The sequence below is a fragment of the Dermacentor andersoni genome, chromosome 7 (genome assembly GCF_023375885.2).
Source record: "Dermacentor andersoni chromosome 7, qqDerAnde1_hic_scaffold, whole genome shotgun sequence".
Taxonomy (NCBI): domain Eukaryota; kingdom Metazoa; phylum Arthropoda; class Arachnida; order Ixodida; family Ixodidae; genus Dermacentor; species Dermacentor andersoni.
Window position 1 is genome coordinate 73,370,118 of NC_092820.1, and position 17,335 is coordinate 73,387,452.

Consider the following 17,335-nt stretch of genomic DNA (forward strand, 5'->3'; position numbering starts at 1 on the left):
TGTAACTGTAATGTTTACCGGGAAACACTGACGACGAACGCTATGCACGAAGACGAGCGTTCTGGGGTGCGATTTTGTAGCAATTCTATTACTTTTTCCATGCCTTTTGCCGCCATCACTGAGCAGCCATTGGTCGAAAATGACCGGGCCGCGCCCATTTTGTCTGTCAATCACGCGACGTCAGGAACCCGCAAAAACTGTAATCGTCATCGTGACGTTGAGGCACTCATTATGCGGAGCAAAAGGCACGGATTTTTGGAACGGCCAGAGGCAGGGTCGTTTCCGAAGGCATGAAAAAAATGGCCGCCCCTCTGATCGCTATGGCCGTGGCTCTTCGCCGTCGCCGACGTGAACAGGGAGAGCCAGACGACGCGTTTGACATGCCGGATGACCATTTTCGACGGCGTTTTCGCCTCTCGAAGGGAACGGTGCGGTTGTTGTGCGAGGAACTGGCGGGGGAACTAGAAGCTGAGCGAGCGACGGGACTGTCGGTGGAGCGGAAAGTGTTGTGTGCGCTGCGCTTCTTTGCTACCGGGAGCTTCCAAGCGTCCGTTGGGAGCGAGGAGACGATCCGTGTGTCGCAGTCGACGGTGAGCGAGTGCGTGCGACGTGTGGCAGAGGCTGTCGTGAACGCAGGGGCCCGCAACAAGTGGGTCCATTTTCCAAAGACAGCCGAGGAAAAGGCAGCCGTGAAGGAGGGTTTCCTTCGGCGCGGCGTTATCCCCGGCGTCATCGGATGCGTAGACGGCAGCCTCATAGCCATCATCGCACCCAAGGGTGAGCGCAAGGCTGTGTTCATGTGCCGCAAGGGATACTACGCCCTCAACTGCATGTTCGTAAGTAAAACTCACGTTTTCTGCGATCCTTTTTGAAAGTTACGTTGCTCTTGCCAACGGGCACTTTCTCTGGTTTACGTTTTACCTCAGATCTGCGACGCGGACATGAAAATCTTGGCCTTGGACCCTATGCGACCGGGGTCGGACCACGACGCTTTTGTCTGGCGGACGACATGGTTGCGCCGGCGGTTCCAAGCGGGGCGCATCGTGAATGCCGGGGAATACCTCCTCGGTGAGAAAAAAACATTTTTTTTTGGCGCAGTCACGCTTCAGCAGCGCAGAACGCCGTGTCCGCTCCAACCCAAACTTTTAACCAAACCACAAGAACATCAGTAATTCCGGAGTAAAAAAAGAAAATTAAGACATTGACTGCCACCATTGGCAATGTTCGAAGTGTTAAGTTACAAGCACATTATGTGTCTGCGAGGAGCTGACGAAAGCAACACGTATTAGTGCTTTCTGCACCCAGTGACTGCCAGAAGCAGAAGAAATGAACACACATTACTGCTACTACTGTCATTGATAGCACCAACAAGTGTTGATTTCTTGTTTGTGGCAGGCACCGCGTACACTTGTAAATTGGTTAAGAGTTTGTGACGGGTATGGACATGCTCAACTCATGCTTTTACTTGGGACTTGCAACCCTGAAGTCTACCTTTGTTGAATGATGCTGTAGCTTTCCTCAGTTGACAACTTGCCTCTCGTCAGCGGAGTACTCAATGTACTATTTCCATCTTTGTGCAGGTGACAGTGGCTACCCCTTGGAGCCGTGGCTCCTTACCCCGGTTCCTGGCCATCCTCCAGTGCACACAGCCGAGGGGCAGTACAACACAGCACATGCCGCCATGCGTTCCGTAGTGGAGAGGTGCATTGGGCTCTTAAAGAGCCGTTTCCGCTGTCTTCAGCGATATCGCACCCTCCTCTACGAGCCGGAACGTGCAGCCAACATTGTCGCGGCATGTGCTGTGTTGCACAACCTTCGCCTTTCTGAAGGCGACGAGTCAGGCGATGACAGTGATGACGACAGCAGCAGCGGCAGTAGTAGTAGTGAGCTTGACAATAACGGCGACCCCATGCCACACAGTCTGCCCCGTAACACGGGCTCTAGAATGCACTACTTGAGAGGGCGGGCTGTTCGCGACAATGTCATTGGCATGTTTGGAACAACCCGTGCGCAGCACATGCGTTATTTGAGGAGCGTGCGGCGGCAGCTGCGACGTCAACAGCAGCGTCAGCATCGTTAGGTGCATGCACACAGTTTTAAGTAATTGCATTGTGCATTTCATGCTGTGAAATTGCAGATACATTTCCCGTGCTAAGTTGTAGTTGATGTCTGCGTAATGCAAAGCATTCATGATTTGTTGAGAAATGTAAAAGTTGTTAAAAAAATTAAATTATGGGGTTTTACGTGCCAAAACCACTTTCCGATTATGAGGCACGCCGTAGTGGAGGGCTCCGGAAATTTCGACCACCTGGGGTTCTTTGACGTGCACCTAAATCTAAGTACACGGGTGTTTTCGCAATGCAGCCGCCGTGGCCGGGATTCGATCCCTCGTGCTCAGCAGCCTAACACCATAGCCACTGAGCAACCACGGTGGGTACATAAAAGTTGTGTAGTGAAGGGTTATGTAAAGCCTGCACTTATAGTAAGTAAAACAGTATCGTTAGAGGTGACATATGAGATTGAAAGCAAGCTAAAAATAAGTGCATATTCAAAGTGTCTGCCACAATTTGCTTGCTGCTGCTGTCGTCATCTAGATGCATGTAGCCCGATTCTTACTCGTATCCCCTTACGCATTGATGGACATAAGCACCTGTCTCCTCACTTTCTACTAGCACAGAGAAGCTCACAGAAGCCAAGATGTACAGTGCACGCCACACCTTCCGCTCCATGGAACGTGCTGTTGCACGCGCAGCTTCTAGGTCCTCCACCATTTTGTCTCGCAACAACGGCAAAGTTCCTTTCGAGTGACGAAAATGCCGTCCAACTGGTCATCCGACATGTCAAACGCTGTGGCTCCCGTGAAGTGTGTGCACGCACGAGCAGTTGATAGATTTTAACAAAGTGACCTCACTTGTATATAGCAGAACTCAGCAATGTTAATCAGTAATATTTGTACAGTGCAAGCTAGCACTAGAAATGTGGTTGCGATGTGTAAATAAAAGCACTAGAGGAAAACTGCACCTTTCTGTATTTGTCTTCAACATACACTTGTTTATGCACACATCACATGCGACAGTCTCTACATTGAAGAAGTGTGAGAATCATGAGTACTCAGTAGTAGAGACATTATGCAACATATCACAGACACGTTGGAATAAATATCGGATCACATTGTTCTTGCATCGTAATATATCACAGGTAACGGCATGCATCGTTTAAGAAAACTGTTGTACACTGCACAAGTACACAGTAATAACAACTGGCTTAAACTGCACCAGAAACAGAAATGAGCAGGTGCTTAAATCACATGCCAACCGAATATTTATCACAGCGAAATGTATAGGTACATCACTACATGTGAAAGGAACATGCTGTTGTGGCGCTCAAACTGAAAGAGCCATAGCACCATATTATGATATTCAGTAAGACAAACTGCATAAATATTACACACAAATTGCACCACAAGGGCTAAAATACAATGTATCACAACCTGAAAGATTACTGAATGACAACAAATTGTTTGATAATGAGACAGATGTGCAAGAAAAGAGACATTCCAGCTCAGTACGTAGTGACACAAACAAATATGCATATGCAACAAACAAAAAATAAACATTACAAATGAAAAGAAGGAGCATAGGCAAGGAATTTTCATAACTTTTTTCTTTTTTGCTGTGTATATTGACAGGTTGCTTTCGACATTATAGTAAGGCCTGAAAATTTCACCATTCGATGACAAGGATTAAATTGTAGAACACTTGTGGCGTCGTGCTTAAATTGACATGACAATAACTAGGCACCTCAAAATTGCAGCGCCACAGTCGGAATGCCCGCACACACCAGGCCTACAGGCACTTTTGCAGGTGAGCCTGATGGTGTGCACGCTCTTATGGCTGAAGTAAACCTTGAAGAAAAAATTCATGCTGCAACGGCTATGCTACTTATGGTTGCATTAAAGGGTGACTTCAGCAATTATTTATTTGCAAACTAGCAATATTTGCCCTTCATATCATTAATACATCAGCAAATTTTAAGATAAGTTACAAATTCCTTGCCTATGCTACCTTTGCATCCTTTAATTATGTGGGGCCTGAGAGGGGGGAGGGGCTTGGCTGCCACCATGCCCCAGTGCAGCCAGCAGCAGCTGAAGCAGGCGCTCGTTGGTCTCGTGCGACCGACGCGCCACTTCGAGGCGTTGCCGCTGCACTTCAAGGCGCTGAGACTCCACTTCCCGCATTGCCGCCACCTCCTCCCCGAGGTGCCGCAGGCTCTCCATGTGGGCCTCGTGGTGCTGCCGCAGGCTCTGCAGGTGGGCCTCGTGGTGCTGTTAGCAAAGATGTGTAATTAGTTTAATTACAGAAGCTCAGTAACAGGGCCTTTGTGTGTTGCATTCATCCCCATTTGCAGGCTATTGTCTTGTCATTGTATATTCAAACACTGGAAATATCTTTCTGGCCCATCAAACTTGTGCCGTCGCATTCCATTAAGATGTGTTACATTGCTATACCTACTTCCTTGAATTCAACGCCACTTTTTTCTTTTTGCCACATAATTGCGTAGATATTTACACATGTTATATCACGCGAATGTGTACAAGATATCACCACAGGACTACACGTATACATTATGCTTGTTCACTGATTAATATAATTTTTAGAGAGGTCATATGCTCATCAATTTCATACGCAGAAAAATATACATCTATGGCCTTGCACATACCTGCCGGTTTTGCTCCAGCAGTTGTTGGCGGAAGCGAGTGTCCTCTTGAACTCTGGCTTCCTCCAACTGGCTCTGGCGAACGTATGCGGCAGTAGCCGTCATCACAGCACCATCAAGTTCCTGCTGCCTGGGCTGTCTACGGGGAGCCCGTGGCTCTCGAGGGGTAGGCTGCGGCACCTGGGGGGTAGGCTGTGGCACCTGCGGGGTTGGTTGCGGCACCTGCGGGGTTGGCTGCGGCAGCTGCGGGGTTGGCTGCGGCACCTGCGGGGTTGGCTGCGGCACCTGCGGGGTTGGCTGAGGCACCTGGGTGGTAGGCCGCAGCACCTGGGGCGTAGCCGGTGGCTCTTCATGCAAAGCAAAAGCAAAGACTGCTCATTCACTGTTATCCGACCTACACAGATTGATTGTCCTAACCAGTCACTTTGAAATGTCATTATAGCTGCATAGCTACAAAAATGATACACAAAACAGGTAGTTAGAGCAAAAGATGCCACAGAAAGTTGCTGGTAGCAGTAACCCTTAAGAAGCACAAGGAATCTCTATTACAACATGATGTCATTTGTAGTGTTGCATTTCTCCTCCATGAATGAGAGCTGGATGTTCGACACAACGGTAATAACAGCAGAGTGACGTACTTTACTTCATAGCAAGATCATACAGCAACTGCAAACAACAATGCTACTACAAAAGCTAGGTCACTGCCTTACGTGTAAGGCCACTTGGCCCAGCAACAGCTGCAGGGCCCGACACCACGAAAGCAGTTGTCGCTGGTAGATTTCTGCGGGAACCGCTGGGCCCTGCAGCTTCCTCTGAACTTGCCTCGTCCTGCAATCAGAGTAGTGTTCAGACATTGCGAGCAGTGTGTGCAATGCGCATCATGTACACAAGTTGCTGCTCAGAGTACATAACCTATATTGTCACTTGCACAAAAAAAAGGGCTTAAAAATTTTGCAATATTGTGTTACAATGTAATGCTGAAAATTTGTGAGGTCACAGCAGGTCACACAAACAACACTTCTTTAAATCCAATGTACGCACCTCGCTATCGGGGAAGTACTCAGGGGGGGAAACAAGGACCCCTCCTGTCCTCATAAGGACGTCGAGGACGCGGCCGTCCACGCCACCCACTTTGCCACCTCCAGTAGCCCTGCAAACACGGCAACAACGACAACGTGAAACTACGTTACTGTCAGCATCATTAGAAGCTCACCTCTTCTCGCTCGCGGCCCTGGCCGCTTCTTTTTTCGCTTTATGGGCCATCTTGGCCCAATGGTTCCGCCAACGGCTGGTGGCCTTTACGGCTGGCCCCTGTGCGTTAAGCACCGCCGCCACCTCCTCCCACAGTTCGTTTTTTCGAGCAGCAGTCATACGTGGCGAGAACTCTGTAGAAGCTCTCGCCAGGTATGGGTGCTGCTCGATGAACTGCACGAGAATAGCCGCCTGCTCTTTGGACACCCGCGGCCCTTTTGCTGCCATTTTCTCTTTGTCAAATTGGGAATTTCAGCCGGCCCGCAGCACAGTAAGAAATTTAGAGGCAAACATTCTGTCTAAGCTAAGCGCCTGCATAAAGTGCTCACTACGACTTATATCTGCCTTTTTATACCACTAATGTAAAAAAAGGTGAAGTCACTACTCACATTTAATGTTGTAGCAGCTTCTTTCTCGGAGCGTATCAGTGCAGGAAGTATTACCGATGCAGCGATAACTTTAAGGAAGCTATCGTTATGTCATGGCGGTGCCCTATGGAAAATGCCTTGACAGTTCTCGATCCACTATGTTGCAAAGTTTCACCTCGGGGGCTACGGATAATTCTTCTTGGCTCTTCCTAAAGAAGAAATTATCACACGTCAGACATGCAGCGAAAACCACACGACAATGCAAGCACTACACGAGCAATAATTACTCACCTCAATCAGTATCTGACGGGGGCGGGGCCGCAATTACGGGCACGCAAGGGGCTGTCAGCTGTTCAGACAGACACGCTAGGGGCTGTCAGCTGTTCACAGGTAAACAAAGGCTGCCATTTTGCTTGCGCTCAACGGCATGGATTGGATGCACATCCGACTACTATGTGGCTACGACTTCAAAAATAGAGCACTTGCGTTTGCATTTCTTTGGACTGCGGCAGCTTTTGCGTTGTACTGTAACAAAATGAATTTGCTTTACGCAGCATGGAAGTCCGCTTTTATTAAGTGCCGTTTTACAAAACAAATTTGCTATACAGTCCCGGAAAAAGAGAAGAGAATACGAAAGAAACATCCGGCCAATGAAGGGAGCTTCTGATTGGACGATCCAAGAAAACGTCGTGCCTACGTACACACAATTTCCAAAATTGGTGACGTCACGCGAGAAGGCATTGGCATGAAAAAAGTCATTTCTACAAAATCGCACCCCTGGTAGAAACGTGGCCTCTTCCATGGCGAGTACCATCTGGAGGTGTTGCAAGAAACCGGTGCGCCGCTCTATGGCCTCCGACATTTGCGCGCGCCTGCCGGCTCGCGCGAATCTCGGAGGCCATAGCCACTCTATGAATGAGAGAAAAGCTTGCTAAATGGGTTTGCGTTTGAGTTTGCGCTTAGCAAAATTATGTTTTCTCGTATATTCAAATTAGAATCTGAATCTGTCATATCTGTAGGTTGTGTTTAGATTGCACTTTACGCTGTTTGTACAGTATGTTGCTTTGAGAAATTCAATTATTTCAGTGACGCCTCGGCGCTACAGGGAGGGCATACATGGTGGTGGTTCGGAATGATTTTTCGCCAAGCGACATGCGAGGCCGATATCAGATTTTCGCGACAAGGGGTCCTTGACACTATCACGTTAAATGTATGGATGCGCGTTAAAAGAGCGTGGATTCACGATAGAGCCAATATTCCTTTCTGCTTTGAATAAAACTCGAAATCGAGGATTGAGGACTGCAGTGCTAATTTCACTGCGAACTCTCAAGTGCACTCGTGAATTCAGTTTGTCCGACTGAATTACGAAGAAAGTTAATTTTACAGGCAAGCTTCTGGTCTGCGTACATTTTCTCACGGGTGTAGCCCCTCGAGCAGTATAAAAGGGAGCAAAAAATTGCTTTCAAAGCAATGTAGAGGTTTAGCACACATTCCCAGCACAACAGAACTCAGTACCACTATGTAGGATGACGAACTACCTGCGGCACGTTAAAGTGCCACATACGAATTCATGGACTAGGAGTCATTATTTCTTGAAAACACGTGTCACGATGTGAGTTAAACGTGATTACGATACTGCTTTTTTTTTTTGTGACCGCACGATGAACCACAAAAATATCTGTATTTGAGACAGCAATTCCATCAACGAAATGCGCAGAAAGCGTCATCGTTAAACCTTTCCTTAGTGGATTCGTTTTATTGAAATAGTGCAAAAGATATCCCAAAAGTTAACCTCTTGCCCGTTTCATACCTCCAAATTAGGGCAAAAGAAAGGGTAAGAAACAATGCTATGCAATATCACGCACTACACGTATTTGGCCCCATCGTTTTGCAAAGAAAAACTTTTCACAACAAAGCCAATGTTCGCAAAAAGATTTTACAAGCTAAAGCCCGCCCGTTTGTGCGGGCTTTATCTTGAAAGCGATCGGCTCTGGGGTCACAGTCTAGGTGTGGGCCGACGGCGCGTAGGTTGGCGTGCGCTCTGTTCTCACAGCGTAGATTGCGTGGAAGCGAGGAAGGTCATCTCGCTGACTGCTGCTGCCACGATTTCTCACATCAGCGTTTTTGTCAGCGAGTGTCCGCGGTCATCGAGTGTGAAGTGTTCTTGTTAGCCTGTGCGCGCTCACAGCATACCATGTAATTTAGATAGTAAGCGAATGTTTACAACGGCGCGTTCTACTCTGGAAGCTGCTGTGTATGACGCGGCCGCGCGAGTGCTGTCTTTAATACGATCTGCGATGCGGAAAATGTAGGCGTGAAGGCGAACCGAGGGCCGATAGCGTCGTGTGCGCTATATCAACCATACGCTTGAGCGTCACCCGTGTTCAGAAAGTGAAATGTCAACAACTTTTTTTCTTGTACTCATTGTTCACTGTCTTCATTCTCTGACGTATTTGATGAAAGGGTTTTCCTCGTATCTGACACGTAGGCTCGGTAGAGCTGTGAGAAGCGCTATAGAACAAAGTATAACCTATGAGAGACGTTCCAGTTGCGACGCTAGAAATGCGCACGGCGGTTCCGGCTCGTGAGAAGATCAATGACATGAAGGAATGGTCCCACATACAAAAAACTGGATTTCACAGGTAAGAATCGGCAGCAGGTCTCTCCGATTTGTTTGCATTCTTTAAACTAGTCATCCAAAGCGCCGCCGGCGGTGGGCGCACCAATTCAGGGGGACAGGTTCCACAAGTGAAACAGGTGCTGTTCCTGTTTCCCTGCAGAGAGCGCGGCTCAGCGCCTCGAGTTGACGTCGTGAAAATGCAGTCGTGCAACTGTAGGGCGACAGCTACGGACTTCGTGGCCCTTGAAAATCGAGGAGCAAAGTATAACCATGAACAAGTTGCTCCGTCTGCTGCGGGTAGTTAGCAAAAGGGAGGGCATTTTTCTTTTCGATCTCACAATAACCGTTATAGACCTCCTAACTTTGGTTAGGCGGCGCTCCGGACGCAACTAAGCAGCGCCCCTCACTGAATGAAATGTAAATGTCGCCAGGCTGCGCGGTGACGTGCGCGTGTTGCGTACAGGGGTAAGGGCATAGAGGAAGGAAAAAGAGTAGGAGGGGGTGTCACGTGATTCTGCTAGCCTCGGCAAGCCAACCTCCTCTGAAGCTGCCCCTCCCGCTCGCCGGGGCCTTGTGCGCGGCGCCTTTCGGGTAGGAATAGGCCCACATTGTTGCCGGACCATTCGTGTTTGTTTGGTACGTGGTAACCGTTAGTGGCTGAGTGGCGCCTGCCGTCAGAGACGCGGAGACACGTAGGAAGTGCAAGGCGTGGGTTTCCGCTACCGCACGCGTCGTTCTTCGCTTCAAATGCATTGCCTTGAAACGTGGAGAAAGACTGGGGAGCCAGAACGTATGGCGACATAATTTTCAAAGTATTACTTGCGCTTACAACCGCAGTTAGCCGACGCTCTCACCTTGAAACCCGTCCAGAGTATGTCGGCCCGAGCGTGGTCTATTGTTTCGTCAAATCAGCTGTTGTGTAGCTGAAATTCCGGTGCGTATTGCTAATTTTTCGTTCCGCTCTCTAGCACCTGTATAGGACGAGGCGAGATCTTCCGCGGGAGAGTTATTTGCCAAGAGCTTGCTGAGTGAAAGGTTCTGCTGTGCATTTTTCGTTGTGAAAGAAATAAATAGCATTGCCCTGCACTCTACACGCCGAAGTCGTCGCCTTTCCTTGAGATTTACGTGCACAATTTTTTTAATATTGTGTCGTGCGACGTACTTACACTGTTCAGACGTGCCTGTTGAGTTATCGCCGGTCTTTTGAGAGGCAGAAGGTATTGAGCAGAGCGACATTGTCGACTGGGACCATCTGCCTTAACAGTAGGCTGGCACGGCCTCATACATGTTCGGAGTCTCCGGCTCGCTAGTCCATCGTCTGGCACAAGATGGGACGAATTTTTTTCACACGGAAAAGCAGTCGCTGCGGACCCTGCACGCTCGCTTGAGCACCTGCGCATGTTTGCAGGGGCGAAAGACATCGTTTCCCAGAATATGGACCCAAACGCGAAGAATCGCCATCAAAAGGGCGGCTTGATTGCCCTCACACGTTTGCAGGGCGAAATATTTCCTCGTTTCCCTGAAACCATCCCGAAACGCGACCAGTTGTCCTTTACGTGGTCGTCAGGGGTTGTTCGGAATAATACCGACGCCTTCGTTCGCTGCTGCATTGGCGTCTGTTTGCTGCTTGCTTAAGCAGCAAGCCGAGTGGTGGCTGGAGGTTTACCTGACTGATAACACAGACTCGACTGCTTCACACACTTGAATTCCTTTACTCAACCTCGGCGTTTATTTGCCACGCCGACTACGAGCGCATATTCTAAAACCTCCGCACCAGACGCAATCAAAGCGAGACGACTAAAGCTACCGCTTGCCTATTACGGGAGGGCCTATTTCCCACCATCCCATTCCTCTAAATTGTTTATGACTAGGCTTCGAAATTGTCGCGTGAAGCTCTCTCCTTGTATCTTCCTTCCTCCATGAGTACGAGCGGCTGACATTCTCTCTGCCGGGCATTTATTTGCACAAACATCTCGTTCAGTGTCACAACACCCGAGAAGTTGTACATGTTTGCGAGTAGGTAGTGCCAAAAAGAGAGGAGACAAGCACGCACCACTGCTGTTGTTGGCAGAGTCAACTAAGACGCGCTTGTCCGCTTTCGCATGCCAATTTATGTAAAGTTTTCTCGTGCAAAATATTTACCCATGTCGCACAGTCAGTCGAGAGGGCTCTCACATGTGAATGGGATCTGTTAATGAAGCTATAGGGACAATGGGACACGTAGCCTGCGCTGAGTGCCACGCTTAGCGTCGGCAGGAGCGGCAGCGTCACTCAGGCACTGCGACAGGTGTGATGTGATGCGATGTCACTGCATGTTAAAAACAAAACAAAAGAAGAGGCAAATGATTCGCTAAAGAATTAAAAGAAGCGTGAAGAAGCTCACAAGTACCGAAACAGACGATTTTACCACCGCGTCGTTCGGCACAACGGTGGTGACGTCCTCGAGGTGTCGAAACCTAAGATGTTGATACCCCTGTTAGTCAAGTACGTTGGAGCGCTGTCGAGTCAGATCCAGATTTGGCGCTTCTACAAGGGCACTTTCTCCCACAATTTTGCACGATGAGGATAAAGTAGATCCCCATCGTAGGTTGTCATCTGTACCGTAATGCCGAGTACGCTCAACCAGCTCGATCTGCATTGTTGGACCCTGCAATAACTACCATTCTTGGTGGTGGCTGAAAATATTAATTCGTATCGGGCTTGATCACAATCGAAAGTCCTCGTGTTGCACCGATGTTAAAAAACGACAGAGTGCCAAAGCGATCCAAACCACTGCTGCGCTCCTCTTGTCAACCCAACTCGTGGAGTCCAGATGCCTCACAGCACGGTCCACGTTTCTTCCTTCTTTTTTTTTTTTTTTTTTTTTTTTTTTTACAAATGGGCTACCTAATCAAACGCCTGTGCTAAAACGCTGTGCTGCTTGCAACTTGCTACTACTACAGAAAGACGAGGAAGCACAATGTGCGTCGCACGCGCCAATCAGCCGACACTTAAGGCCCGTTTATAGTCCGACGTTATCGGCGCGCGGGCGAGCGTCGTTCGCGGTCAGTCGCGCTACGTCGGTTGCGCTGCGCCAGTCGAGATGCCATCCCCTCTATACTTCAACGCGCGCGCCGTAGGCTTCTATCTTCGGAGCATGCGCAGAAGGTTCGCCAAGTCGCACGCCGTCCGCAAAAGCCGTCTGCGGAGTTGTGTTGGCGCCTTTTTCTTCACGCGCAATGCATTGTGGTGCCAGAGTTCCGCCGACTTCGACGCGCGAATGGCTCAGGAGCCATATCGGCGCCGGGCACGTCGGGGCGCGTTGGAAGCCGCCGGTTACGTTGGCTGCGCCGGTGCGCCCGACATAGGACGACCGCACGCCAAGTTTCATCCTAGACGCCAGCGCTCGTTTCTCCCCTGGCGGAACGATTTCATCTCCAACGGGTGTAGGTTTCCGCCGCCGCTTCCCTTAGCGGTCGCGCCCGCGTTCAGTTCGCGCTGCGCGCGAAACGTCTCTTGTTTGCGAGGGCGCCTCTTCGCATGACCGGAAATTATTATTGTGTTGTTAACTGTCACGACAGCAATGTAAACACGAAATGGTTGATGCCACCAGTGAAATTCTGCCGATTCACAAGAAAATGGTACGAAAAAAGCAGACGACACACATGGATTACTGCGGTGCGCCGAGCCAAGTAAACAACTGGCAAACGAAGCGAGCTCGTTCATTGATCACTCCTGAGTGTATGACGGTTTTTATATGTAACCCACATGAATTTAATAATTACTCGGTACATAATCCTTTTATTCATATAAAAACTTTTGTTCGACGACCGCTTGTCCTGTCTTCTTTCTCGTGTTTCGTTTATGTGTGCGCTGCCCAAGAATGGAAACCACTTCTGTTGTATGCGCTAGCAGTGGCCGAAGTTCACGCGTGCCGAGAAATTGAATATGTGCACGATGCATTGAACATGACCGGAGTTCATTCCCGCTTCACCACTGCACCGATCGATCGAGTTACTGGACGATACGCGGCCCGCGTCTTGGTCGCGCCGGCATTGCTGAAGCAGGAATGATTACCAATACTTTCAACTTCCGTCTCTTGAGCACTGTTAAAAAATGGCCAAGCTGTCTACATTGCTGCTTCTATTCCATATTGTAGGGGACGCACTAGTTAAAGTTGTGTGCGCATGTCGTACTTGTGCTATGCAGCGATATATTTTGTTTATTTCCGCACAGTGTCGATGGAAGACCGTTGTCGCCATCAGAGACAACACGGATTTGTAGCAAACATATTGTGAGAAACTGCAAAAATGACTTTAGCTCGCATGTGCCGTATGTATGTGCCGCATCGTATGTGCTGGCGATTTTTCCGGCGGTACATACGATGTCGTTTCCAATCACCTGCTCAGCGTCACTTACATGGTTAAGCAGACGCTGCCCTTTCGCCGCATTGCAGGCATAAAAATAATCGTCAAGCCTACCGATCTTCCTAAAGGCAAATAGAAGCGTGTACAGTCTGTTTCACACTTAGGGGAAAACTGGGAACGTATTGCATCGCGATGCGGCAAGCAATGCAGTCGTGCGGTGGCAGCAGCTCGAGCAGGCGCAGACGCTCGAGGGGCGGAGTCGTGATCTGCGTCGTCTGCTACGGCGGCGCGCGCTGGCCGCATTGTCGGGAAGCGTGCTATACTGTCAGGGGCAGTGTACGTATATTTCTTCACTGTGTGTGCTACCGTAATAAGCAGCGACAAGACGCACCAAGATGTGCGCGCAACGTGTTCAGTCTTTGTTTGACTCGAAAGGAAAACAAAGCACTCAACAATGATAACTATGGGAGTCGAACACGATGAAACAAACGGATACAATTAAATGAATGTTTTAGGTTCAGACAATGAGCTGGAAATGGTTTTTCTCGACAATCATTCACTACACCAGACAGACTCTGCCCGCCGGCGCGGAAATAAACACGTCACGCTCGGAACTTCAGTTAGTATCTCGTCATGTCCCCAGCGGCAGCGATGACAGCGCTCATCCTGGAAGGCAGTGAAGTGCAGAATGACTTGATCAGGGATGTGTTCATTCGCAGCACGTCTCAGTCACTGACGATGGTGGATCGAAGCCTATCCTCGGGCGACTGATAGAGGGGACGATGCGCCAGCGATACTTTCAACGAGCCCCAGACATTTTAAATGATGTTGGCGCCCGGGGATTGAGGCGGCCACTCCAAGAGAGTGACTGCGCGCTCTTCTAGCAGTTGTTGCACCACACGAGCAGTGTAGATCGGCGACCTATCGCGTTAGAATATATAGTCTCCTTCCAGAAACGGGCCGTCAAGAATGTATGGAATCAGTACGTCGTCTATGACTGCCCTGCAGCGATGAACTTACCTTCGAGGCATATCAGTTGGCGTCGCACAACGCATAGTAAAGAATACCGCCTCATTTCACGCCGTAGCGATGAGATCGGCGCCCTGCAACTGATAGTAGAACGTTTCCCGACAATGCGGCCAGCGCGCGTCGCCGTAGCAGACGACGCCGTTCAAGATCCCGCCCCTCGAGCACCTGCGCGAGCTGCTGCCGCCACCTGACTCAAGCGCTCGCCGCATCGCGATGCAATGCGCTGCGAGTTTTCCCCTAAATGTGAAACAGACTGTACACCGCCCTTCGAACGAAATCTCCACGCGCACACACGTAGGCACACACCGCGCGCGGCGCGAAACGTGCCAAAACACGCGCAGTGCAGGAGGCAATCAAGGCGGCACGAACGAGAGATGGGAGAGGGGTACCACCCGCTAATAGAATTTTGCTTCGCATGCGGCGCTCTCAACGCCGGCGCAGCAGCGCCGCTCTCGGTGCCGTTCTTGTCTATAGGTCGTTTTCGCCGACGTAACGTAGCGTGCGCGCGCGCGCGCGCGCGCGTGCGTTACGTCGGACTATAAAGGCCCGTTTACTGCGACGTTCCAAGCACGTTGAAGTAGAGCGGCAGCGACACTCTCGTCGTCACGAGCAAACTGTCGTTACTGAGCTACAAGGCGAAGCAACATGCCTGCGGCGAATAATAGGAAACATTAAAGACGCCCGCAACCACCCCCCTCCCCCCCCCCCCCCCCCCCGGGCTTAGTGAAATAACATAGTGCGCCGGTAGCATACGCTGCTGTTAACATCTCAGCCAAGTTTTGCGGTCGTACGCGGTCCGTCAAGCTCGCACGAGGATCACGAAGTCGCATTTCCCTCAAGCGCTATCTTTTCAACAAACGGCCTGTCCTCACTCTCTTCTGGAGCTTTATTTCGTCATTGCCTTAGACGGCTGCTATTGGCCGACAGCTCACTTCAAGCTGCGGTCGGTTACGTGGCGTAGATACCGGAGCCGCCGCAAGGTGCCGCCACGAGGGCACTGGCTAAGCGCACTGCGGCTCGCCGAGGACAACCGCGTTTGGCTTACATTTACCGCGTCGTAGGCACCAAAGGAGGAAGTTGTGGCGTCTACGTTAACATCCAAAATGAAATTTTAACTGCGCGCCAAGGTGACATCTTGAAGGCGCTCCGCCTTCGAAATGTCACCTTGGCGCGCAGTTCAAATTTCATTTTGTTGTGGGTTCAAATTTCATTAGCTGTGGGCACGCCCCATTGCATCGTAGCTTCGTCCTCAATTTAAGTAGAACCCTTTTCGTAAACCTCCAGGTTCCTGCCCCATAGGCGAGTACTGGTAAGACACAGCTGTTATACACTTTGCTCTTGAGGGATAATGGCAACCTGCTGTTCAAGATCTGAGAATGCCTGCCAAACGCACCCCAGCCCATTCTTATTCTTCTGATTATTTCATTCTCATGGTCCGGATCCGCGCTCACTATCTGCCCTAAGTAGACGTATTCCCTTACCACTTCCAGTGCCTCGCTACCTATCGTAAACTGCTGTTCTCTTCCGAGACTGTTAAACATTACTTTAGCTTTCTGCAGATTAATTTTTAGACCCACCCTCATGCTTTGCCTGTCCAGGTCAGTGAGCATGCATTGCAATTGGTCCCTTGAGTTACTAAGCAAGGCAATATCATCAGCGAATCGCAAGTTACTAAGGTATTCTCCATTGACTCTTTCCCCAGTTCTTCCCAATCCAGGTCTCTGAATACCTCCTGTAAACACGCTGTGAATAGCATTGAAGAGATCGTATCTCCCTGCCATACGCCCTTCTTTGTTGAGTTTTTGTTGCTTTCTTGTTCAATATACCATGCAAAATTGTTCACATCACCCGAATGTGGTAGGTACACTAAGATATACATAAAAGTAGATCATTCGACAGATAACACTTCATAATTTTCATTCACAACAGAATACCGCTCCAAGACAAAATTTTGCGACGATAGTAGAGAAATGCCGTCACCTCTACACTTTTCTAAAAAAAAGACACATCTGAATAACCGTCAAATTGAATGACACCCTGAGCCTCGCGAAACCAAGTTTCTGTGAGCGCAAGTACATCATATGTTATTCGAAGGGAACGTACATGAAGAAAAATGTCATCACTCTTTTATCTTAGGCTTCTAGCATTAGGACAGAATACCGAGGTTATTTTCTGCGCCGGTTGTATTAGTTTTCCAATATGTTTGCAAAAGAATTCAGCACTGTAAAAATCTTCTTGGAAAAATATCAACTCAGTAGCCATCGATTTGAGTTGACATGGCCATATGCACTAGCCATTCACGAGCGACTACTGGAAGCACTGCAAGGCTGCTGATTGTTACCAGAAGCAATCATCTTGCCAAAATGTCCTCACTTTCAAATACGCAGGACCCGCTCAAAATGTGTTCTGCGCACTTTCCCTCCTTTCTGACAAGCAAAACGATGCCCGGTTTCTCCTGCCCTAGAACCTGCCAACCACAGCAGACGCCAATTTCTTGGTGTGAGAATATTGTATAAAGGAGTATGCCATTTACTATGTCTCAGCAGCTTTGTTTTTTCTTGTGAGATTTCTTTCGCTTTGCGCGAGACATAGCGTATCAGCACGACAGGTATTCAATCACCTTTCGCTGGCATTCTGTGTGTTCCACCCATTTCCTGCTCCATCAAAAGGGACAAACCAAAAGTCCTCATGAGTTTATTTACCTTGTCCGACCAGCCCTCATTCTCACTGTGCAAAAGAATTCGTATTTCGACCTCTTGCCTCCGTCCATACTGTTCAATGCCATTCAGATGGTTTTGTAAGTCGATAATACTGTTTTCAGCAGTGGAATTTTCCACCTTACTTAACTATGCCTTAATCTCAGTGATTTCTCGAGACTGGTTGACCAGATGCTTATTTACTTCGTCATATTGACTGAAAATGTGTTCCAGTGATGCCTTTAAGTCAACTACTAAGTCTTTAACCCGAACAAAGGAATCAAGCCCATCCAACTAGCCCAATGTTCA

The 17,335-nt window shown here is 49.2% G+C and overlaps 3 protein-coding genes across 4 annotated transcripts in view; 2 read left to right on the plus strand and 1 right to left on the minus strand.

Moving 5' to 3' along the window:
- Nucleotides 1-60: 60 nt before the first annotated feature.
- Nucleotides 61-3,020, plus strand: LOC140219424 (putative nuclease HARBI1). Its single transcript, XM_072289217.1, has 3 exons — nt 61-836; nt 927-1,068; nt 1,581-3,020. Exons 1-3 carry the CDS (start codon nt 291-293, stop codon nt 2,078-2,080), a joined length of 1,188 nt encoding a protein of 395 aa, XP_072145318.1. The 5' UTR covers nt 61-290; the 3' UTR covers nt 2,081-3,020.
- Nucleotides 3,021-3,026: 6 nt separating this feature from the next.
- Nucleotides 3,027-6,326, minus strand: LOC129385742 (uncharacterized). The gene is made up of 5 exons (XM_055072804.2): nt 5,930-6,326; nt 5,758-5,866; nt 5,427-5,544; nt 4,720-5,063; nt 3,027-4,324 (listed from the first exon to the last, which is right to left on the minus strand). Exons 1-5 carry the CDS (start codon nt 6,193-6,195, stop codon nt 4,076-4,078), a joined length of 1,086 nt encoding a protein of 361 aa, XP_054928779.1. The 5' UTR covers nt 6,196-6,326; the 3' UTR covers nt 3,027-4,075.
- A 2,532-nt stretch (nt 6,327-8,858) lies between these two features.
- The window catches only part of LOC129380081 (protein-cysteine N-palmitoyltransferase Rasp-like), a 37,374-nt gene continuing 28,897 nt past the window's right edge, over nt 8,859-17,335 (plus strand). For both annotated transcript variants that reach the window (XM_050181577.2, XM_055072803.1), the window contains exon 1: nt 8,859-8,977. In XM_050181577.2, coding sequence (XP_050037534.1) covers nt 8,868-8,977 — 110 coding nt within the window. In that variant the 5' untranslated portion in view covers nt 8,859-8,867. The remainder of the gene's footprint in view (nt 8,978-17,335) is intronic.